Source organism: Lissotriton vulgaris, chromosome 7 (assembly GCF_964263255.1).
Source record: "Lissotriton vulgaris chromosome 7, aLisVul1.2, whole genome shotgun sequence".
NCBI lineage: Eukaryota > Metazoa > Chordata > Amphibia > Caudata > Salamandridae > Lissotriton > Lissotriton vulgaris.
In genome coordinates this window covers 1,161,831,360-1,161,855,791 of record NC_141695.1, presented here as the reverse complement: position 1 = coordinate 1,161,855,791, position 24,432 = coordinate 1,161,831,360, and the positions used below count along the sequence as shown (strand labels likewise).

General features: G+C 47.6%; 1 protein-coding gene across 1 annotated transcript in view; it reads left to right on the top strand.

Moving 5' to 3' along the window:
• AFF4 (ALF transcription elongation factor 4) overlaps positions 1–24,432 on the top strand; it is a 798,699-nt gene that overhangs the window by 363,078 nt on the left and 411,189 nt on the right. The window contains exon 10 of the mRNA XM_086931629.1: positions 14,958–15,012. Coding sequence (XP_086787755.1) covers positions 14,958–15,012 — 55 coding nt within the window. The remainder of the gene's footprint in view (positions 1–14,957; positions 15,013–24,432) is intronic.

The following is a 24,432-nucleotide window of genomic DNA, read 5'->3' as shown; positions in this document are numbered from 1 at the left end:
TTGTTTGCTGGCTCTGGCCCACATAAATGAGGCCACAGGGGCATACAATGCAGTAAATCGCGGTTCGAGGCATGTGGGCTGCTGAATTCATATCTGTGCATAGATTGCCGGCTTGTGTTGGGTCCGGATGATTGCACATTGTTGTCCTGGAAGAGTCTTCGAAGTATCATGAGATAGGGGGCTCCTCACCTGGACTACAGTGTGCATGGGCATCCTTTCCATCCTCAGATTGTTTTTTTCCGCCATTGGGTTCGGATGTACTTTCTTTACTCAAGTTCGGAATCGTTAGAATAACTTTTCTAAAAGGCCTTCAGGGTCGTCGGTATTGTCATTTCGATCGATGCCGAGTACTTTGTACCAGTTCTTTTCGAGCAGGACGTCAAAGAGGGCCGCGTGGCCTTTTCGACACTAGAGGCCCGATCGTTGATGGAACGGAGCCCGTTCAAACGATGCCCCCTTTGTAATTCTAAGTACCCACACATCGACGCACACCCGGTGTGCAACAAGTGCCTATCTCCGGAGCACAATGAGGCCAACTGTCGAGCTTGTGCTCTATTCAGGTCGAAGAAGACGCTTCGGGTTCGACGCGCAGTGAGGTAGACGATGACGAAGCCAGCGCCCGACCCAGTAAATATCTTCGATGAAGAAGGCGATGAGGTCGTCTAGACTGATAATCGAGAACAGCAATCGGATCCCGGTTCGGAGCATTACTCCAACTACTATGAAGACGACAAAGAAAATGTCGGATGAAAACGTCGACGAGGTAGGGGATGACGCACTAGCCATCGGAGCCGTCGATGACGACTCGAGCGATGAACCAGGCCCATGCGTGAGTACGGGGCCCGGTACTGACACTGAAAGACTTCCAGGGACTCAGGTCGAGGCATCGGCGGAAGGCCTTAGCCAAGATCATGACGAACATTCTATAGCCCCGCGTCTCAGCCCGGCTAAGAATATATCACACAAGCCATCGGTCGAACATTACCAGTCACTGGTTAAAGCGAAACCGAAAGCCATGGAGTCGAAAACTAAAACGAAACTGCTGGAGACAGTCTTCGGATCGAAGAGTTCGGATCCTTCAGGTTCGAAGAAAAAAAGGGTGTCGAACCGAAGATCGGTACACTGAAGTCCATGACTAAAGTCAAGCACGTCGAACCGACGAGGTCGACGTAGACTGACATCAACACAAATAAAGGACTCGAGTCTCAGAAGGTTCTCGATCCTAAGCAACGAGTCCACAGGCCACAGTTCTTCAAAGGCATCGAGCTGAACACCAAGAGCGGCTCGAAGGAGCACGTCGAGTCGAGGCAGAAGAGTGCGCCTCCAAGGCAACAGGCGCCGAAGTCGACGCAAGGCCAAAAACGTATTGGCGAAAAGTCAAAGTCGGTCGGACCAATGACTATGCCGGCCCGAAAAAGGTCAGTCAGTCTACAAAGACTATGCCACCGATAAAATTCGGACTGCCCCCGAATGCACGGCCTAAGGCGTTCGAACCAAAAACGGGGATCGAAACGTCCAAGAAGGTGTTGATGGGGAAAAGGAGTCCTTCTCTAGAAGAGGACATTGTGTACCAAGAGCCCTCCTATGATGAGCAGTCAAAGTTACATATCGACTCCGACTCTAGCAGACTTTTTATTTATCAGAGGAAAATTAGGCAGAAAATCCTCTTGAAACACATAAAATTCCACTCAAGAAAAAAAGGGATTCTTCCACATCACCTGTTCTTTTTGAGACAGTAAGGTCCCATGGCCAGGACACTTTTCCATACTCACCCACACACACTGATGAGGAGGTGGGGTATAACTACAATGAGGAATTTAATTATCCTGTGGACACGGATCAGGATGACCAGACTCAAGCCTGGACAGACCCTGTAGACCCGGGGGAGTCACAGACTATTCCTGACACTCATTCTTATCCTGTCAAGACTTCGCCAACAGAGGATACAGCTGCGTTTAACGCATTAATAGAAAGGACAGCAAACAATCATGATGTGGAGATGCATGCTGACCCAATTGAAGACTTCCTATTTGACACTTTCTCCACTAAAGAGAAATCAGTCAAGACATTGCTAATGTTGAAAGGTGTCCTTAAACACGCAGGAGACATTTTCAAGGAAACCACAAGAGGAAGGGTTGTTAACCCTAGAATCGAAAGAAAATACAGACCGGCACCTGTGGACCCTACATATATAAAGGGACAGCTGCCATTGGACTCTTTGGTGGTATCTAATGCTCGTAAGCGTGCCAACTCACAAACCACTGGTGATGCTCCTCCTCCAGAAAAGGGGTCTAAGATATTGGAGGCTTCTGGAAAAAGAGTGGCTGCTCAAGCAGCTAATATATGGAGAATTTCTAATACACAAGCCCTATTAGCCAGATATGATAGGGCTCACTATGACACTCTAGAGCAACTGCTACAACATTTGCCTGATGTCTACAAGGAGGGAGCAGAAACACTGATATAAGAGGGAAAACTCATATCTAACGCATCCATTAAATGTGCGCTAGACGCAGCAGACACTGCAGCCAGGGCCATCAATACAAGTGTCATGCTCAGGATACATGCGTGGTTACGCATCTCTGGGTTCAAACCTGAGATTCAAACCACATTATTAAATCAGCCTGTGAACCCTGATTATTTATTTGGTCCTGATGTGGACACAATATTAGAGAAGATTAAAAAGGACACATAGACAGCCAAGTCTATGGGTGCCTTGCAGTCACAACAATTCAGAAGGCTCCTTTCGTCGCTCCGGTACCAGAGGAGCTACACGAGGCCAGGCATCTCAGCAGACTCCATACAATAAAGGGAGCACGCAGACCACCTATAATAAAAACAATAGAGGTGGATACCGTGGCAACAGCAACAAAGCCAGAGGACGAGGGAATAACAACACCAGATCCTTCGCCAATACTAAACAGTGACGCCTTGTCACTGCCCCCAGACCATGTAACACCGGTTGGGGGACAATTACAGCAGTTCCTGCCAGTCTGGGAAAGCTTTACCACAGACAGGTGGGTAAGACAACTTATCCAGTACGGCTATTGCCTAGAGCTAACCTCCACTACACCCAACATACCCCCAAGACACCGTCCTATGTCCGCAGAGCACATACACTTATTGCAGCAAGAGGTCATAAGCATGCTGCAAAAAGGGCCATAGAACTCGTACCTATAGAACAACAGGGTACAGGGGTATACTGGCTGTACTTCTTAATCCCCAAAAAAGACGGGTCTCTCAGGCCAATACTGGTCCTCAGGCCCCTAAACCAATACATCTTGTCAGAACATTTTCACATGCTCACTTTACAGCAGGTTCTACCATTACTCAGTCAGGGAGATTTCCTCGCAACACTAGACCTAAAACACTCATATTTCCACATACCGATACATCCGGCACACAGGAAATATCTCAGGTTTACCATACAGAATCAGCACTACCAGTTCAAGGTCCTGCCTTTTGGGGTGACAACAGCCCCCAGGGTGTTTACCAAGTGCCTAGCGACAGTAGCTGCGCACCTACGGAGACAGCATATTCACGTCTACCCCTATCTGGACGACTGGCTTATCCAAGCAAAGTCAGCCCAGCAATGTGCCAGCCACATGTCCCGCAATATTCACCTCCTACACAGCCTCGGATTCTCATTAAACTACCCAAAGTCTCATCTTCAACCCGCCCACGTACAACAGTACCTAGGAGCGACAATAGAGACACTGGCAGCAAAGGCACAGCCAAACTCAGCAAGAATCAACAGCATTCAATTACTGATTCAGAAATTCAGACCTCAACACTCGCCCCCAGCACGGGTGTTTATGCAGTTGATAGGCATGATGGCCTCCTGCATCTTCATAGTCCCTTACGCGAGACTACACATGCGTCCGCTTCAGGAGTGCTTAGCACAACAGTGGACCCAAGCTCAAGGACAATTAAAAGACCTAGTGTTGGTGACCGGTCGCGCATTCAACTCTTTGCATTGGTGGAACCCACAAAACCTTTGCAGGGGACGACAGTTCCAAGAGCCTGTGCCACAAATAGTGCTGAAGACGGACGCATCTCTCCTAGGATGGGGAGCGTATGTCCTCCATTACACAGTGCAGGGACTATGGCCGACACAGCAAAAGAAGATGCACATCAACCTGCTGGAACAGATGGCAATCTTTATGGCAATTAAGGCGTTAAAGGTACATTTGTGCAACAAAGTAGTGTTGATCCGAACAGACAACATGACTGCCATGTACTACATACAGAAGCAGGGAGGAACACACTTTCCACAGTTGTCCCATCTAGCGCAAAGCATGTGGAAGTGGGCCATTCAGAGAAACATATTCCTCATGGCGGAACACCTCCCAGGCAGGGATAACCAGATGGCGGATCTGCTCAGCAGACACAGCCACCAGATGCACGAGTGGGAGATACATCCCTCAGTGCTACAACCGTATTTCCAGCAGTGGGGTCACCCAGAGATAGACCTGTTCGCCACAAGGGAAAACGCAAAATGCCAAAGCTTCGCCGCCAGGTTTCCACATCCGCACTCTCAGAGCAATGCGATATGGATGAACTGGTCCGGCAGATTTGCGTACGCTTTTCCTCCAGCCCTGCTCATACCACTAGTGGCACGCAAACTGCGACAACACTCCATGACACTCATCCTAGTTGCTCCAACGTGGGCGAGGCAACCATGGTACACCATGTTCCTAGAACTTTCCGTGGTGCCTAATCAAAGGCTGCGACTAACACCCAGTCTTTTAACGCAGAGCCATGGAGACATTCAGCACCCAGATCCGCAACAGTTGAACCTTGCAATCTGGCTCCTGAAGTCAGAGTTTGGTTACCTGAACTTGCCTCCTGACAGTATGAATATTATCAAGGAGGCAAGAAGACCTACAACCAGAGCATGCTATGCGGCAAAGTGGAAACGATTTGTCATTTATTGTAACGATAATGCCATAAGTCCACTAGATGTATCAAATCAAAACATCATAGGTTATCTGTTACATTTACACAGATGCAATCCAGCCTACAGTACCATACGTATACATTTAGCTGCGGTGGCAGCTTATCTTCAGAACAGGCAGCACCTTTCACTCGTCAGAGTGCCTGCTATTAAAGCTTTCATGGAGGGACTCAAACAAGTGATTCCTCCTAGACAACCACCTTCACCTGTCTGGAACCTGAACGTGGTTCTAACCAGACTGATGGGACCACCTTTTGAACCTCTACACTCGTGTGAAATACAATTCCTAACGGGGAAAGTGGCTTTTTTAGTGGCGATTACATCACTTAGAAGAGTTAGTGAGCTGCAAGGCCTAACTGTATTCAGGAGCCATTCATCCAAATTCAAGCAAATACGGTAGTACTACATACAAACCCTACATTTATGCCAAAGGTGGTATCCCAGTTTCACATCAATCAAACAATAGAACTGCCAGTGTTCTTCCCGATCCAGATTCAGTGGCAGAAAGAGCTCTACACACACTGGACGTTAAGAGAGCTCTGCTGTACTATATAGACAGGACTAAACATTTCAGAAAAACTAAGCAACTGTTTGTTGCCTTTTCACCACAGCACAAAGGCAACCCCATTATGAAATCCGGTTTAGCCGGATGGATTGTTAAGTGCATACAGATTTGTTATCAGAAAGCTAAACGCACATTAACAGTTCCCCCAAGAGCGCATTCAACACGCAAGCTAGGGGCATCCATGGCTTTCCTAGGAAACATTCCTCTAGAGGAAATATGTAGAGCAGCCACATGGTCTACCATACACACATTTACCAAACACTACTGCGTAGATGTACACTCCAAACAGCAAGCGGCTGTAGGACAGGCTGATCTAAAGACTCTTTTTCAAACTGCTGCAGCTGGAAGCGCTACCACCGCTAAGGGGGAGACTGCTATACCTTCTATGCACAGATATGAATTCAGCAGCCCACATGCCTCGAACGGAATATGCTACTTACCAGTACGCATCTGTTCTTGGCATGTAGGGCTGCTGACATTCATATCGCCCGCCCTCCTCCCCGGTGCCTGTCGCAGCTGTAGCATCGTAGCATCGCTCGTCCGCTGCGCTTCCGGTAAGGACACATACTTCATAGGGATAGAAGTTAGGAGCAGAAGGGGCGTGGCTAAGTTGTAGGGCGTGCCTCTGGAGGCCAGCCAGTAGCGTGGGCACACAAGGAGGACCCCGCCCGCGTCAGCGTTCTGTCTGCTGGACGAAGAGAAAGTGCAAAGTGCGCTGTTTTAAAATCACATGAACACACAGGTAAAATTTAACGGGCACCGTACCAAAAGACTGGAAACTGGCGATTGTTACCCCATTATTGAAAAAATCAAACCTTGACCCAAACTGCTATAAAAACTACCGACCTATATCGCTCTTACCTTACCCTATCAAAATCCTAGAGCGATGGGTCAGCAGGGCACTAGCCCTCTTCCTGGAAACCAACAACATCCTGGAAGAGGAGCAATTTGGATTCAGACCTGCTCACGGAACAGAGACAGCTCTGGTGACAGTTCTGGACGACCTACGAATGCGGACGGACAGGGGAAACTCAGCAACCTTAATTTTGCTGGACCTGTCCGCCGCATTCGATACGGTAAGTCATGACATCCTGCTGACAAGATTGAGGAATATTGGAGTCGGGGGTATCGCGCTGGATTGGCTCTGCTCCTACCTGAGAGACAGGTGGCAAGCGGTAGCCATCCCTCCATTTCAGTCAAAATTTGTCAAAGTCCCACATGGGGTCCCACAGGGGTCAGCCGTTAGCCCTATACTTTTTAATATATATATGCAACCCCTGATAAGCATCATCAAAACCCATGGCGTCAGCGTAATCAATTACGCAGACGACACGCAGTTGATGATATCCCTTGATGGTGCTCAGGCTGACTCCCTTGAGACCTTTCATGCCTGTATGTTGGAAATGACGCTTTGGCTCAATCAGAATTCACTGCAGTTCAACAGTGACAAAACGGAAATATTACACTGTTCGATAGGAGGAATACCCAAGGTCTTACCCATAGACTTATGGCCTCCTGAGCTGGGGAACTCCCCAGTACCAGTGAACTCAGTTAGGAATCTTGGAGTCACATTTAATAATAGGTTGAACCTTGAAACCAATGTCAACAAACAGGTCAGTAGCTGCCTTGCCCTTATGCGAGGACTCCGCAAGCTGCTGCCCCTCCTGCCTTTACAGGTTAGAGCCACCATAGTCAGGAGTACCATCCTCAGCCGCCTGGATTACTGTAACGCACTCTTATTGGAATCTCCTATATATCTCATTTCCAGGCTTCAAAGTGTCCAGGCGGCTGCAGCAAAGCTGGCATTGTCTCGAGAACGAAGATCATCTACTACCCTTGCCCTGGCTGACCTACATTGGCTGCCTATTCATCAGAGGATCCTTTTTAAATCCCTTTGCATTGTCTTTAGAGCAGTGCATGGACTAGGCCCCCAACCACTCCAAAACAAACTTAACTGGTACAAACCCACCCGATCTCTTCGATCCTCTTCCTTAAATCTTGTTAATGTACCCAGGATTAAAAAAACAACCCTTGGCGGTAGAGCTTTTAGTAAAGCGGCAGCTCAATTATGGAATAGCCTACCTATTGACATTAGAAAAACAAGTGATCTACTGCCCTTTCGAAAAAAGGTAAAAACATGGCTTTTCCCGAAAAACTCAAATCTTTAGATCTTGAGTCCTTGTCCCCTATCTGCTGCACAGTATTTTTTTTTTCAGCCTAGGTACCCAGCGCCAGGATGCCCGTAGGGTTGCAGAGCGCTTTACAAATGGCAAAATAAATAAATAAATAATAGCACTCAGAATTTACTTCTAGCATGGACATCACTTACTGTATCATACTCCATTTCTGCCACAATGGCGAAAAACAATCTGAGGATGGAAAGGATGCCCATGCGCACTGTAGTCCAGGGGAGGAGCCACCTATCTCGTGATACTTCGAAGACTCTTCCAGGACAACAATGTGCAATCATCCGGACCCAACACTAGGCGGCGATCTATGCACAGATATGAATGTCAGCACCCCTACATGCCAAGAACAGATGCATACTGGTAAGTAGCATATTCCTGACTGGTGTTACAATTGGTAAATGACTTCAAATCTATACTGTGTTGTTTGTATGTAAATGTCTTCGTTTGGATAGTCATCCCACAGGCTTTACACTGACCACACTTAAAATGACTGAGGGTCACTGGTAGATTCCAGAGGGTTTGTAACAATGGAGTTTGCGGACTCTCCTGGAAAGAGCGGACCACATGGTCTTTCAAGCTCTGCTTTTCTGAAAGAATGCATGGGTAATGTGGGTTGGTCGATGTCATCTGATATAAGGCTCCAGAGCCCGTTTGATTTTCTTGATGGTGTTCCTTTGGGTAGAATACGTGGTCACACAGATCATCCAATAACATAACAGATTGATTATGAGCAAGACTGGAGAGAGGAACTGGGGGATGACAGTGGACTGGATACCTTCCCAGACCTAGGCATGTTGTGTCCTCCTCCTACTGTGGCTGCTTAGGAGGGTGCGTCATACGCAGTGGTGCTACGTAGGGCGGCTGAGGCTCTCCACCAGGAGCTTCCTACGTTGGCAGATAGAACTAACCTCCTGACAGAGGTTCTTCAGCCGGCAGTGAGCTCTTCGGAGCCCCTGCTGCCGTTCATTAAGGTCATTCCCGATATCTTTTTGGGCACTTAGTGCAGGCCCAACACAGGGGCACCTGTGGTTAGGACTGTTGCCTGACGCCACCGCCTGGCCCCGGGCGACCCCACTTTTCTCTCTCAACACCTTACCCTCGAGAGCTTGGTGGTCTAAGCCTCTACTGTCAAGGGCGCCTTCCCTACAGCTCCAACTGATCGGGAATCCAAGAAGCTGGATTAACTTTCTTCCTCCAGCTTAGGACTGCGGTCCGTAAACACTGCTTGTCTATTGCGCTGTAATTCCCGCTCTGTGTGGGATACGGTGTCGCAATGGCTGCCTCAGTGCCCGGAGGAGGCCTGGGCCGTGCTCTCCCATGCTGTAGCTGAGTGGAGAGATGTGGCTAAGTTTACAATACGCTGTGGGCTGGATATCGCCGACGCACTCGGCACAACAGTAGCCCTCCGTGCTACGCCTGGTTGCGTTCGACTGGTTTTTCCGAGGATATCCAATCCACTCTTATGGACATGCCCTTTGATGGCTGTCGCTTTTTCAGTGACAAGACCGACAACGCGCTAGAGCGTTTCAAGGACTCTCGAGTCACGGCCAGGTCCTTGGGCCTCTCCACCACCCACCCTACGCAGTCTGTCTTACTCCCCTTTCGTGGCTACAGAAGGGGTGCCCCACTACGTCCCGCCCAGAGCCACAGGCCAGCGCCGGCTGTTTAGCCCCAGCGTGGCTTTGTACGTGGGAATTACCGGCGTGGTTCTGGGGGCCAGCGAGTGGGCCAGTCAACCACAGCCCCCAAACCCTGTTGCATGTCGGAGGATCACCTGGCCCTTCTTCAACAGGAAGTTTCGGCCCTCTTGGCCAAGGGGGGGCCATCAACCGTGTTCTTGTCCCAGAATTAGGTCGTGGTTGCTATTCCCACAATTTTCTGGTGCCCAAGAAGGACCAAGGCCAGCGTCCTATCTTGGATCTCAGGAACGTCAACCGCATCCTCTAGAAGGAGACCTTCAAAATGTTGATGCTCGCACAGGTCTTGTCTGCCCTCGAGACTGGTTGGTAGCATTGGACTTGCAGGACGCTTATTTTCACATCCCCGTCCTGCCGGCCCTCCGGCTTTACCTGCGGTTCACTGTAGGCCATGAGCACTTTCAGTTTACCGTGCTCCCCTTTGGCCTTACCAGCACCCCTCAGGAGTTCAGGAAAGTGATGGCGGTGGTGGCAGCTCATTTGTGCAGATAGGTGTTCCAGTCTTCCCCCTATCTCGACGACTGGTTGTTGAAGGCGGGCTCGCCCCAGGCAGTTGTCTCCCATCTCCAGACTGTGACCAACCTTCTGCATTTTGCTGGGGTTCTCCATCAACGTGCCGAAGTCTCACCTGATTCCCTCTCAGAAGCTCCTCTTTATCGGAGCGATTCTAGACACAACGCAGTTTCGGTTTTATCCTCCCGAACAGCGAGTCTGGGCTATTCAGGTTATGATTCCGATCTTTCAGCCTCTAACCCCGGTTTCGGTCTGGATGACCCTGAGGCTGCTGTACCTCATAGCCTCTTGTATCCTGCTGGTCGATCATGCCAGATGGCATATGGAGGCTCTGCTGTGGCACCTGAAGTTCCAGTGGGCGCAGCATCAGGGGAATCTGTCCGATTACTTCCAGATCTCGGAGGGCACTGCACGTCAATTGCAGTGGTGACTCACAAACCAGGATTGGGACAATGGCAGATCTTTTCCCCAACCAGAACACACAATGGTGACAGATGCATCCCTTCTGGGATGGGGCGGCCACATGGGAGAGGCGGAGATCAGAGGTCTCTTGTCTCCAGCGGAGTCTGCGCTCCACATCAACCTTCTAGAGCTCCGGGTGATCCATCTTGTACTAAAGGCATTCCTTCCTTCTGTCGAGGGAAGAGTAATGCAGGTGTTCAGACACCACCACCGCCATGTGGTACTGTAACAAACAGGGCGGGGTGGGGTTATGGACCCTATGTCAGGAGACTCTGTGCCTCTGGATATGGCTGGAACATCAGGGCATATTCCTGGTGGTTCAACACTTGGTAGGTTCACTGAATGCCAGGTCGGACAAACTCAGTCGCAGGTGTATGATGGATCATGAATTGCGTCTTGACTCTGAGGTGGTGCAAGGTCTCTTTCAGTAGTGGGGAGAGCCTTGGTTAGGCGCTTTTCGTCACGAGTGGAGTTGCGGTCTTCTATATGCCTTTCCGCCTATACCACTTCTGCCCAGTGTCCTGAAGAAGATGAAGCGCGACCGGGCCCACGTCATTCTTGTGGCTCCGGATTGGGCACGAAGAGTCTGGTCTCCCAAGCTGCTCAACATGGCCATCGATCCTCCGATCCGGCTGCCTCGGCAGGAGTATCTTCTGTCGCAGCAACATGGGACGGTCCTCCACCCGAACCTGTCCAGCCTCCACCTCCTTGCGTGGAGATTGAGTGGCGGCAGTTGACGTCATTTGGCTTGCCTCCCGAAGTCTGTGATGTAATGTTGGCAGCCAGGCATCCCTCCACTAAGATGGTATACGTTTGTGGCATGGTTCACTGCAAAGGTGGCGATCCCCTTTCTGCCCCTCTTTCTGAGGTTCTCTTGTTTCTCCTTTCTTTGGCCCAGCAGGGCTCTGCTCTGGGCACGATCAAGGGATATCTTTCAGCCATTTCTGTCTTTATCAGGCTTCCTGATCAGCCTTCTCTCCAAGTCCCCAGTGGTAAATTGTTTCTTAAAAGACATCACTCATCTTTTTCCTCCTATTTCCTTCGTGATGCTTCAGTGGGACCTGCATCTAGTCTTGACTTATTTAATGTGCTCTCCCTTTGAGCCACTTCACAACTGTCCTCTTCGTCTCTTGACTCTCAAATCTGCATTCCTGGTAGCCATTACATCGGCCAGAAGAGTGAGTGAGCTCCAGGCTCTCATCTAAGGCTCCTTTTCTGGCTGTACATCCGGACAAGGTTGTCCTACGAACTCGCCCACCCTTTCTTCCCAAAGTGGTCACCTCCTTTCACATCAGACAAACCATCACTTTGCCCACCTTCTTTCCGCCTCCGCATCCTCCGAAAGTGGAAGAGAGGCTCCACCGTCGGGACCCAAAACGTGCGCTCTCCTATCTGGATCGCACAAAACATGTTACGGGTTGGTGACCAGCTCTTTGTAGGCTACGTGGGCGCCAAGAAAGGTCGATCCGGTCGATCCGGACCATCTCTAGATGGGTCTTTTTATGTATTGAGGCCTGTTATTCTCTGGCTAAAAAGGAGCCTCCATTGGGGCTACATGCCCATTCCACTAGGGCGACGGCAGCTACTACTGCTTTGGGACGAGGAGTCCCTCTGAATGACATCTGTCAGGCCGCCACGTGGGCATCGCTGCACACCTTTATGAAACACTGTCTGGACAGTCAAGTCCGGAGAGATGGCTTCTTTGGCTGTTCTTTCTCCAAGACTTTCTGGTGTGATCTTCATTCGCAGACCCACCTCTCGGGTTGGTATTGCTGGGGTATGTATTCTAAGGTAAGGAATTTATAACTGTTTCTTTCAGATGAACAAGTTACTTCCCTTCGCTAACGATATATCTGTATGAAACTTAGGTTAGTTATAGATTTCTTATCGCCCCACCCATCCTCACCGTTCTGCGAACTGATTTCTAGGGTTAAGGACATCCTTTCAGGGCCCTAGTTTTGTGCACCAGTGGTCAGTGTCTTGCATGGCTCTGCGTTTCTAGCATGGAAATTTATGTACAGAATTGACATAAGCACGCAAGGGCGGCGTCTAAGTAACCTCCGCGAGGTCTTCCCGGCGACCATGACGACTGACGCGGCGTCGACCAAAGCTGCCTACCGACATGTAGGGGTACTTCTGACAAACTTTCCGGATCCAGTCTGACGCCTGGGGAATATTCTAAGGTAAGGAATCTATAACTAACCTATGTTTCTTACAGATATATTGTTACTGAAGGTAAGTTACTTGTTCACCTCTGCCTACCTTTGGGGTTCCACTGGACTCTGTGCACACTATACCTCATTTTGGTATAGTATATACAGAGCCATCTTCCTACAAGTATCCCTTACAGATCTCCTTCCAGATCCTGGTTATATCCCTAACTACCTTGAATCTGACCCGTTTGTTGTAGTTGGGGTCTGAAGTCTTGTAAGGGGTGAATCCTATAGTCTATATAGACTGTCCGCAAGCTAGTTGATAATCCAATGAGGATAGACCAGCTTCAAGCCTGTTTAACATACTCTGCATCTGCCCGGTGAATGCAGCGTAATAATACAGCTTGAAATCTGGGCCCCTAAAGCCCCCTTGTTTTTAAGACAAAAATAATAACGTTACGGGCCTTTCTAGCACGTCTATACTCTCAGATAAAGCTATCTACAGTGATTTCCAGATGCTTAAAAAAAGGGGCTTGAACGAAACAAATATAAAAAGTTGGGCAGTATATTTATTTTTAATTATATTACACCTATCAAGGATGCTAAGGGGGAGGCGATGCCAGCTGCGTAATTTAACCTTGACTGATTTGAGAAATGAATCGTAATTCAGGGTTATGTCGTCAACCTGGGTACTAAGGCGGATACCTAAATATGTGGCTGTATCTGTAGCCCCTAGAGACGTTGGCTACGTATTAGACTGGTGATGAAGAATTGTCTGGGTTTTAGCCAGGTTTAGCTTGTAGTCTGAGAAAACACCAAAGATCTCTACCTCCTCTGTGATACAGACTATAGCATCGACCGGATTGGAAGAGAAGACAGCGATGTCATCTGTGTATTCAGTGAGCTTAATGTCATTTATGGTTTTGATATGTTTGTCCTTCCTATGTGTTTGTATTTTCAATAAAAATTTCAACCAAAAAAAAAGTTCTATACCGTTTAGGCACACTGTGAGGATCCCCACATTCTGCAATAGGTGTCTTATAAAATGCTCGATGTAAAGTGTGAACAGCAAGGGGGAAAGTGGACAGCCCTGACGTGGGCCCTTTTGGACAGAGAAACATGTTGATGTCATGCCATTCAGCTTGACTAACATACCAAAAAGCCACCATCAATGACCATCTTGTCAGCAATAAAGTATAATCTTCACCTGGTTTCACTAGATCAATCCTGGCAACTCTAATGTTTATTTCAGATATCTGATAAACATCGAGCCACAGATTCCTTACCTTAAAATTTCTCAGCCTGATGTCTGGGAAAATCTAAGGTATGTAACCTGCGGCTAGGTTACGTTTCTACGAGATCAGGCGTTACCTAAGGTACGTAATTTGGCCTTTAGTTTGTGGTCTACTACACACAAGGTTGTTTGCAAGTCGAACTACTCTTACAGATTCTGCAGGAAGAACATTGTGAAGAACAATAATAAAGGTTCTGTTTAGGAAAACTTATCAGGTCCCGGCAAACTGTATGTATGTTTCCTTCCTGGTGAGGAAAAGTAGTAGTATTGTGGGTTAAAGAAGATACATGGTTCCCCACCTTCATTTATTATGCTCACACTTTGCTTCACCCCCCCCATCCCCGTACATTAACACACCATTTGGTCTCAAAAAATCCATCACCGCAACGTCTTGTGGGTAGTAACCAACCCAGTCGTGCTTTCCATTAGCATGAAAACTTCCCAACAATTATGTTGGTTGCAGTTGTACAACTTTTCATGGTTTCTCTGAGACATATTTTGACAATTAATCCAAAGTTCTTACCGGTCTCACCTTTGTCCATATCTGCAGTTGATTTGCTCTCCGTTTTTGCAATAGATGTTGCAGGGTATGATGGGGCAGGGCTGCCGTAAACCCATGTTAGTTTGTTCTAATGGGATGCATTGGAACTGAATATGACTTAAACTAAACTGTATGTATTATACTATGATTTTGGTAATGCTTGTATATCATATTTAATTTAGACACATTTCATAAAACAAGGATTGCTGTGATTATATCGACAATATCGTAATAATCTGATAACTGGATAGTATTTTTTTATTACACTAATCCATCTTTGCCCTCAACGCATCTTAAATGATTGATATTTAAGACCTTTTAACTGCTGCTGTTGGAACCGAACTGTAGTTCAATATGCATGTGCATGTTTAACTGGTAGGTGGGCAATTGTTTGATTATAATTTTGGATAAGGGCAGGGGCTCTAGTTTCAGTAGCACGATCACCATTTAAGAAATATGGGTTGTAATGGTCAATACCAGGATCCTTAGACTGAAGATTACCACTCAGTAAAATGAGCATTAGTCCTAGTGTTTCTTACTAAAAGATATTAGTATAAATTACCTTAATTGTTCTTTCTTCACACAGGTTGCTTAAAGCTGATTTAAAAGTAAGCAGCAGTGAAGATAGTGATGCCGAACAGGTTAGTTCCTTCATTGTTTAAATTTGTTAAGATTTTCACATTTCCTGGTACTGGTTGTTGGGGCATCCTTGACATACCATAGCATTTAATTACAGGTATTTCATTAACACATAATTAGCTCCTTGGAGTTAATTATTTCTTTTAAGGATTGCTTGTACACAGCTTGTATGAACGAGTGGGTGAAAAACTTTGATTTTACTACATTTCAGTCATAATTACACAAATACACTTCAAAGTTTCCTATAACAGTTTAAGCTGACAGAAAAATGCTTTTTTATCTGCTTCTTTGATTAGACCATTACTTTTAACCATATTCCCATTCCAAAGTAATATGATATTCTCATGCAAGTTTTAATTTGCAACACAGTCTTCTTTTTTCATGCCTTGCACTTTTCACTTCATGTTTTGTATACAAGTGTTTGTTTTCCTGAGGTCCTGCCTTGTAATATTCATTTGGTGTAATCGGCAGTAGATGAAGTATTTTGAAGCAGTGATCAAAAAGATTCGGTCTATAGTGTTCTTTTTATGTCTAGCAACACATTTTTAAGGCTGGTGCCTACAACGTTTGCCCTGATAGAATGCTTAATACAATAATATGGTTGTATGTCGCAACAACGACTTCCTGTACCTCGCCTACCTTTACAAAGCAGTCTCAACAACGACTGTGTCTTAAGTACGAAATGCTTTACCACAAATTTTGGTGGTAAATGCATGCATGCATGGTAAACGCCTATCCGTGGGTAAGGTTAATGTTATATCCTACTTAAATGTAGAACATGTACTCTAGCCCTGCTGCCTCTAGCTGCTCAGCCAGAGTGTGTCTTGGTATTAGAATGTTGGTGTGCCTGTGATGCGTGGAATGCCTGGGTAACTGAGTGGGGGTGAATGTGGCAGTTGGAGATGGGCTGAGCAGCTAGTGAGGCTGCTCCTGGTGGGGCTGGTACCACACTAGGCTGGCTGGAGTACAGAGAGATGTAACTTGAACAGAAGACTGAATAAAGAAGTTCTGAATATACATCCTGGCTCCTGGTGTCTTTCCACTTCACCCCCTTTCCTCTTCCCCTGAGCCCTAAATGTTCGAGGCATGTGGGCTGCTGGATTCATATCTGTGCATAGATCGCCGCCTAGTGTTGGGTCCGGATGATTGCACATTGTTGTCCTGGAAGAGTCTTCGAAGTATCACAAGATAGGTGGCTCCTCCCCTGGACTTCAGTGCGCATGGGCATCCACTCAATCCTCAGATTGTTTTTTCCGCCATTGGGTTCGGATGTATATTTGTTAACTCAATTTCGGAATCTATATAAAACTTTCTTTTTGGCCAAAAGGCCTTTAGTTATCGTCGGTATTGTCTTTGCGATCGATGCCCAGTACTTGTTCCAGCTCTGTCCCCGAGCCGGACATCAAGAGGAGCCGCGTGGCTTTTCGGCACTGAAGGCCCGGTCGACACCAGAGGCCTTATCGGCGATCCATCATGGAACGGAGCCCGTTCAAAAGATGTCCCGTTTGCAACTCCAAGTATCCTCACATCGATGTCCACCTGGTGTGCAACAAGTGCCTGTCTCCGGATCACGATGAAGCCAGCTGAATGGCTTGTTCTCGATTCCGCTCCAAGAAGATGATTCGCCTTTGACGCGCTGCGCGGAAGGAGGCCCAGCAGACGGCACCTGACCCGGTGAACATCTTGATGAGTGAGTCGAGCAGGAAGTTCAAGGGAACCTGTCTGACCCTGCATCGGAGATTGACTCCAGTTACGACGCAGATGTCGAAATGGTCGATAATGAAGACGTAGTCGACGAGGTAGGAGACGACGATGAGGCCTTTGGGGCCGTGTAAGCTAGCTCGAGCGAGGAGCTACGCCCACCCGTTGGTACGAGGGCCGCAACCAAAACATTCGATAAGGCTCAGGTCGAGGGATCGCCACATGGCCTTACCCAAGATCGTACACTTGGTTCTACTGCCTCGCGTCAAGGCCCGGCTACGGACATTTCTATCGAGCTGTCGGTTGACCGGTCGAAATCGAAACCGAAAGCATTGGTGTCTACACAACCGAAAGCACTGGACACTAAATCGAAACCAAAAGTGCGTATTACTTTGGTCGGTTCAAAGACATCTGAACCATCGGCACCGACAAAACAGGAGTGTTATCGAACCGGTGAGGTCGCTAAAGGGTGTCGAGCCGAAAACCGGGGCACCGAAGAAACTGGTCAAGGACGTCGACCCGAAGAAGTCTGCGCCGAAGGCCGTCGACACAGACAAGGGACTCGGAACTTCGAAAGTTCTCGATCCTAAGCGTCGACCCGTCCAGGCTTAAAGCAGTACAGACCTCGAGTCCACACCTGCCGGTGGCACGAAGGAACCCGTCGAGTCAACACAGCCATCCGCCTCCTTTTCGAAGCAGGTGTCGGACTCGCTGAAACGCATTAAAGAGAAGGCTACTACTGTCGGACCAAAGGCTACTCCTCCCCCGAAGCCGGTCAGTAAACCTCCAAAGTCGTCGGCACCCATCCAGTTCACACTGCTGCTGAAAGTGGTACCTAAGGCCTTCGCCCCTAGAACGGCCGTCGAAGCGACCAAGAAGGTGTCCATGGGGCCGAAGCCTACAACTGCGGAGGTGGCCACCAAGCAACGACAGCCTCCGCCTGAAGATCAGTCGAGGCAATTCATCGACGCCGAGACGGGTAGACTTTCTATTTTCAAGCGAAAGATCACCCCTGAACAGCCTATGGAGTCATACAAAATTCAATTAAAGATAAAGAGGGATTCTGCTACGTCACCTCTTCTCTTTGAACCTATAACACCACATGGACACTGCTCCTATCTCACCCACATACTCAGATGTGGAGGCAGGGGATGGTGACAATGAGGAGTACAGTTATCCTGTAGACACTGATCCTGAAGATCACACTGAACCCTGGACAGACGCTGCTGACACAGGAGATCCACAACTGCCCCAGACAGTCATGTCTATGCTGTTAAAACCTCGCCTACCGAAGACACGGCTGCGTTTAATGCACTTATTGAGAGGGCAGCAAAAAATCGATGTCCAGCTCCATGCTGACCCTATTGAAGAGGATTTTTTGTTTGACACCTTCTCAACCTCAGAGAGAACTGTCAAGACTCTGCCAATGCTAAAGGGTGCCCTAAAACATGCTGGAGACATTTTTAAGGAGACCACAAGGGCAAGGGTAATAAACCCCAGAATTGAGAAGAAATACAAACCGGCACCTGTGGACCCTACGTATATCAAGGGACAGTTGCCGTTGGACTCTCTTGTTGTTTCCAATGCCCGGAATAGGGCGAACTCGCAAACAACGGGTGATGCTCCTCCCCCTGACAAAGAATCTAAAGTGCTAGAAGCATCAGGGAAAAGGGTGGCAGCTCAGGCGGCCAATATCTGGCGCATCTCCAACACGCAGGCACTCTTAGCGAGATACGACAGGGCTCATTATGATACACTTGAAACCCTGTTACAACACTTGCCAGATGAGTATAAGGAGGCAGCAGAGATGCTAATACAAGAAGGGAAGCTTATATCAAACGCATCTATTAAGTGTGCGCTGGACGCAGCAGACACCGCAGCCAGGGCAATTAAAACAAGTGTGATGTTATGCGACATGCCTGGCTGAGAATCTCTGGTTTCAAGCCCGAGATACAAACCACCATACTGAATCAGCCTGTTAACCCTGATCACTTATTTCGCCCAGAGGTGGACACCACCTTGGAAAAAATCAAGAAGGACACTGAGACTGCAATGTCTATGGGGGCTCTACAGTCGCAGCAGTTCAGAGGTGGTTCCTTTCGTCGCTCCAGCAATAGAGGGGCTTCCAGAGGCCAGCTGTCCCAACAGACACAATACATTAAAGGAGGCACGCAGACCACCTACACCAAACCGAGTAGGGGGGCTATTGTGGAAACAGCACCAAGGGCAGAGGTCGTGGAAACAACAGCTCCCGATCCTCTGCCACTAACAAACAGTGACGTCTTGTCACTGCCCCCCGACCATACCACACCGGTCGGGGGGAGACTTCAACAGTTCCTGCCGGTATGGAAATTCATCACTACAGACAGGTGGGTGAGGCAGCTTATCCAGTACGGTTATTGTCTGGAGTTAACATCCACTCCACCCAACATTCCCCCACGACACCGTCCTATGTCCACAGAGCATTTGCAATTATTGCAGCAGGAGGTAGTCGGCATGCTGCAAAAAGGAGCCATAGAGCTCGTGCCTGTGGAAGAAAGAGGGACAGGGGTGTACTCGCTGTACTTCTTAATCCAGAAAAAGGACGTGTCCCTCAGACCCATACTGGACCTCAGGCCCCTAAACCAGTATATTCTCTCTGAACACTTTCACATGCTCACATTACAGCAGGTTCTACCGTTACTCAGACAGTGAGATTTCCTTGCAACATTAGATCTGAAGGATGCATATTTCCATATACCGCTACACCCGTCACACAGAAAATACCTCCGGTTCACCATTCAGGATCAGCATTATCAGTTCAAGGTCCTCCCTTTCGGAGTGACAACAGCGCCCAGGGTGTTTACCTAGTGCCTGGCGACAGTGGCTGCACACCTAAGGTGACCAAATGTTCACGTCTACCCTTATCTGGACGACTGGCTTGTTCAGGCGAAGTCGGCCCAGCAATGTGCCGCCCACATGTCCCACACCCTTCACTTTCTTCACGATCTGGGGTTCTCACTGAATTATCCAAAGTCCCACCTTCAGCCCGCCCACGTACGGCAGTATCTGGGCGCAACAATAGATACTCTGGCAGCCAATGCACAGCCAAATTCAGTGAGGATCAACAGCATGCAATTGCTGATACAAAAATTCAAACCACAACACTCGCTTCCAGCACGGGTGTTCATTCAGTTGATAGGCATGATGGCCTCCTGCATCTTCATAGTCCCGCACGCGAGACTACACATGCGTCCGCTTCAGGAGTGCTTAGCACGTCAGTGGAATCAGGCTCACGGACAGTTGAAAGACCTAGTGTTGGTGACCGGTCGCGCATACAACTCTCTGCATTGGTGGAATCCTCAAAACCTTTGCAGGGGCCGACCGTTCCAGGAGCCTGTGCCACAGATTATACTGACAACAGAACCATCTCTCCAGGGATGGGGAGCTCATGTACTCCACTACTCGGTGCAGGGACTATGGACAGTACAGCAGCTGAAGATGCATATCAACCTTCTGGAACTGATGGCTATCTTCATGGCGATGAAAGCATTCAAGGTACACTTGTGCAACAAGGTTGTGTTGATCCGGACGGACAACATGACTGTCATGTACTACATACAAAAGCAGGGAGGCACACACTCTCCACAGTTGTCTCACCTGGCTCAGAGCATGTGGAAGTGGGCCATTCAGAGGAACATCTTCCTCATGGCGGAACACCTCCCGGGCAAGGACAATCAGATGGCGGACCTGCTCAGCAGGTACAGCCATCAAATGCACGAGTGGGAGATACATCCATCAGTACTCCGCCCGTACTTCCAGCAGTGGGGTCATCCAGAGAGACCTGTTCGCCACAAGGGAAAATACAAAATGCCGAAGCTTTGCCGCCAGGTTCCCACAGTCGCAGGGAAATGTGATCTGGATGAACTGGTCAGGCATATTTGCGTACGCTTTTCCCCCAGCACCTCTAATACCGCTGGTGGCACGCAAGCTGAAGCAACACTCAATGACTCTCATCCTGGTTGCTCCAACGTGGGCACGCCAACCATGGTACACCACGTTTCTATAACTCTCCGTGGTACCGCATCAAAGGCTGCACCTCACACCCAGGCTTTTGACGCAGAGCCATGGCGACATTCAGCATCCAGATCCGCAACAGCTCAACCTGGCGATCTGGCTCCTGAGGTCTTAGAATTTGGCTACCTCAACTTGCCTCCTGACTGTATGGATATCATAAGGGAGGCAAGAAAGCCCACCACTAGAGCATGTTATGCGGCAAAATGGAAGCGGTTTGTCATTTATTGTGCAGACCACAACATCAATCCGCTAGATGCTTCTACTCACAACATCATTTGTTATCTGTTACATCTATACAAATGCAATCTGGCCTATGCTTCCATTCGTATACATTTGTCGGCAATGGCAGCTTATCTCCAAAACAGGCAGCATCTCTCACTTTTCAGAGTGCCTGCCATCAAAGCCTTTCTGGAGGGAATCAAACGAGTTATTCCTCCCAGACACCCACCAGCACCTGTATGGAACCTAAATGTGGTCCACACCAGGCTGATGTGTCCACCTTTCGAGCCTCTACACTCATGCGAGATTCAATTCTTGACGTGGAAAGTGGCTTTCCTAATAGCAATCACATCGCTATGACGAGTTAGTGAACTTCAGGCACTAACCATCCAGGAGCCATTCATACAGATTCACTCCAACAGGGTGGTACTCCGCACTAACCCTAAGTTTCTGCCTAAAGTGGTTTCACAGTTCCATATCAACCAGACTATAGAACTGCCAGTGTTCTTCCAGAATCCTGAGTAAGTGGCAGAGAGAATTCTCCACACACTAGACGTCAAAAGAGCTCTAATGTACTACATAGATAGGACAAAAGATTTTAGGAAAACAAAACAACTGTTTGTTGCCTTTTCGCCACAACATAAAGGCCACCCCATTTTGAAAGCAGGTATAGCCAGGTGGATCGTTAAGTGCATTCAGATTTGCTATCAAAAGGCTAAGCGCACATTAACAGTTCCCCCCCCAAGAGCCCACTCCATGCGAAAGTTGGGGGCCTCCATGGCTTTCCTTGGAAATATTCCTTTAGAAGACATATGTAGAGCAGCCACATGGTCTACCACACACACACATTTACAAAACACTACTGCGTAGATGTGCACTCCTAACAGCAGGCAGCTGTAGGGCAGGCTGTTCTAAAAACACTTTTTCAAACTGCTGCAGCTGGCACGGGCAGCCGCCGCTAATGGAGGGACTGCTATATATTCTATGCACAGATATGAATGTCAGCAGCCCTACATGCCAAGAACAGATGCATACTGGTAAGTTGCATATTCGACACCCCCAACCTCCTAAAAATGATCCAAACCCCTCCCCTACCCCCAGAAAACTACCCAATCATCTCCACCCTCTACAAACTACCCTGAACCCCACCCGAAAAAACGACCACAAACCCCCACCCTCTACAAACGACCCCAAACCCCCACCCCCTAAAAAGTACCTTGAATCCCCACCCCCTAAAAACTACCCCAAACCCCCATCCCCTTCCCTATAAACTACCCCTAACCCACTAACTACCCGAACCTTCACCCCCTAAAAACTACAACAAACCCCCACCCCCTAAAATCTACCCCGAACGCCTCCACACCCTAAAAACTACCCTGAACCCCCACCTCCTAAAAACTAACCTGAAGCCCCACACCCCCTAAAATCTACTCCGAACCCCTCTCACCTGTCTGGCTTTCTGACCCTCATCTCCCCCCACCCATCCCGAACACTAGACCAACTTTGCCTTAACCACGCATGTGTGTGGTTAAAGCAAAGTAGTTGTTCGGGCAAGTCGTTGTTCAGGGTGCGGGCTACTAGAACCTGCGGCTCTGGCCCTGTTCCGGGTGTTTCCCCCATAATATAGATTTATTGTGAGTGATATGAGGAAAGCGCCATAGATTCAGTACTAATTATTTCTGCAGTCATTTCTTTATATGCTTAAAAACTGATATGTTTGGTGTTAGGATTTGCAAAAAAGTAGCTGCTTCTTACAATACAAAAGCACAGGTGCACCACATAACAGAAGACAAAGCTGTATCAAACACTTATTACAATGATCACAAGAAATATCGTCCAATGTTTTTGATTTTTTTTTATTCCAATGTGTAAGAAAGAACAGCCGACGCGTTTTGTCCCTCTTGGGACTTCTTCAGTTGCTTCTGTTTTTATCCATTGTGAACCCCTATATCTTTGTAATTTTAGAGTGCTCTCCACTTTTGAAAATGGGTTTATACGGTCTCTTTGCCTTGTGTTGATGATTAAGCTTTTTATAGAGTACCACACAGATGTGCTAAAGAATACAGTATTATTTTAGGGTTGTAGCCTGACCACAATTCCCAACATTTTGAGTCTCTTCAGTTCAGAAGAGTAATAACATTCTGGAAGCCCAATAAAAGGATCTATGTAAATTTGTCAGGTTTTATACACAATGTCAGCTTGGCCATGTAGTTGACTAACTTTTGCTACGTCCATGAAAACATTTAGTGTTAGTGTTAGGGTTAAGACCGATTAGGAACGGGTTAGTAACTGATTCAAGAAACTGTATTTCACTTTGACAATTGTTTGCATGGAATTTTTACAAAAAGTCTAGCCCCCACGCTGGTCACACTACGCTCTCAGTAAGTTTGAGGTTTAGCTGTGTGCATTCCGTGGTTAGGACCTCCCTGGCTGAAAAGCATGCAATCTTTAGTTTGACTTAGTGTAGGCTGAAACATGTCAACAATATAATATGCAAAGGATGTCTTTGCATCCTCATTATTCAAAACATAGGTGGTTTTAATATTACCATAGTAATATTACCATAGGAAGACCTGCACCAAATAAATCTGTCTACCGCTAGTTAATTTGAACAGTTTTGTAGGTATCTTGTTTTGTCCTTTATAGTTGAAGGGACAGGTTTGGGTACAGTAACCGTTGAAAAGATGCCAGCATAGGTTTATGTACTCTCTAAGAGCTCTTTGAAGGAGCGCACCCTTAAAATAATCCATCAGTTGAAATGAGGGGGGTACCCTATAAAGTATGTTACCTTGCTTAGTTAGGGCCTCGCGTCTTAATTTAAAGTATGGTTTTAAAGTACTGACTCAACCCCTGCTCAATTTTAGTCCCATCATGCTTTATTCAGTGTCAGGTTAGAAAGAAGATGTAACGGATCTTTTGTTGATGGGAGAAACAATGCACTATTTGCATTCTGTTAGTTTAAAAGGTTATTGTGGTACTAAGTGGGTATCATCATTTGAAAGGGCATTTCATGAATCATTTGATCGCCAGTCCAGTACTGGATAGGGTAGTAATAGACTGGGCCAGTTGTTCTCTACAAGGTTCTTAATTTAGAGGACTGCTAACACTATGCAAACAAGCAAGTAAAGGAGCAGAGTGAGGTGGGCAGATATAAATGGAATTTACTATATATAGATATAGATATATCCCAACACACAGTTCACCAACCGTTGCTCCTCAGCGATGCTGGTGCATACTCAGCGCGAGGTGAGGCACGCAAACAAATTCAAAAACACCAGCTCTCACGTCCACAGAACTTCTTCAAATGAGTGCACTCTGAGCCATACACGGTGTCACAACGTATTTTCAATTTAATTAGTAGTTTCCGCTACTAGTTGACAAACGCGTTTCGGTGTTGCCACCTTCGTCCGTGACAACAAAACTTTACAAATTGTGAAGTTCTATGG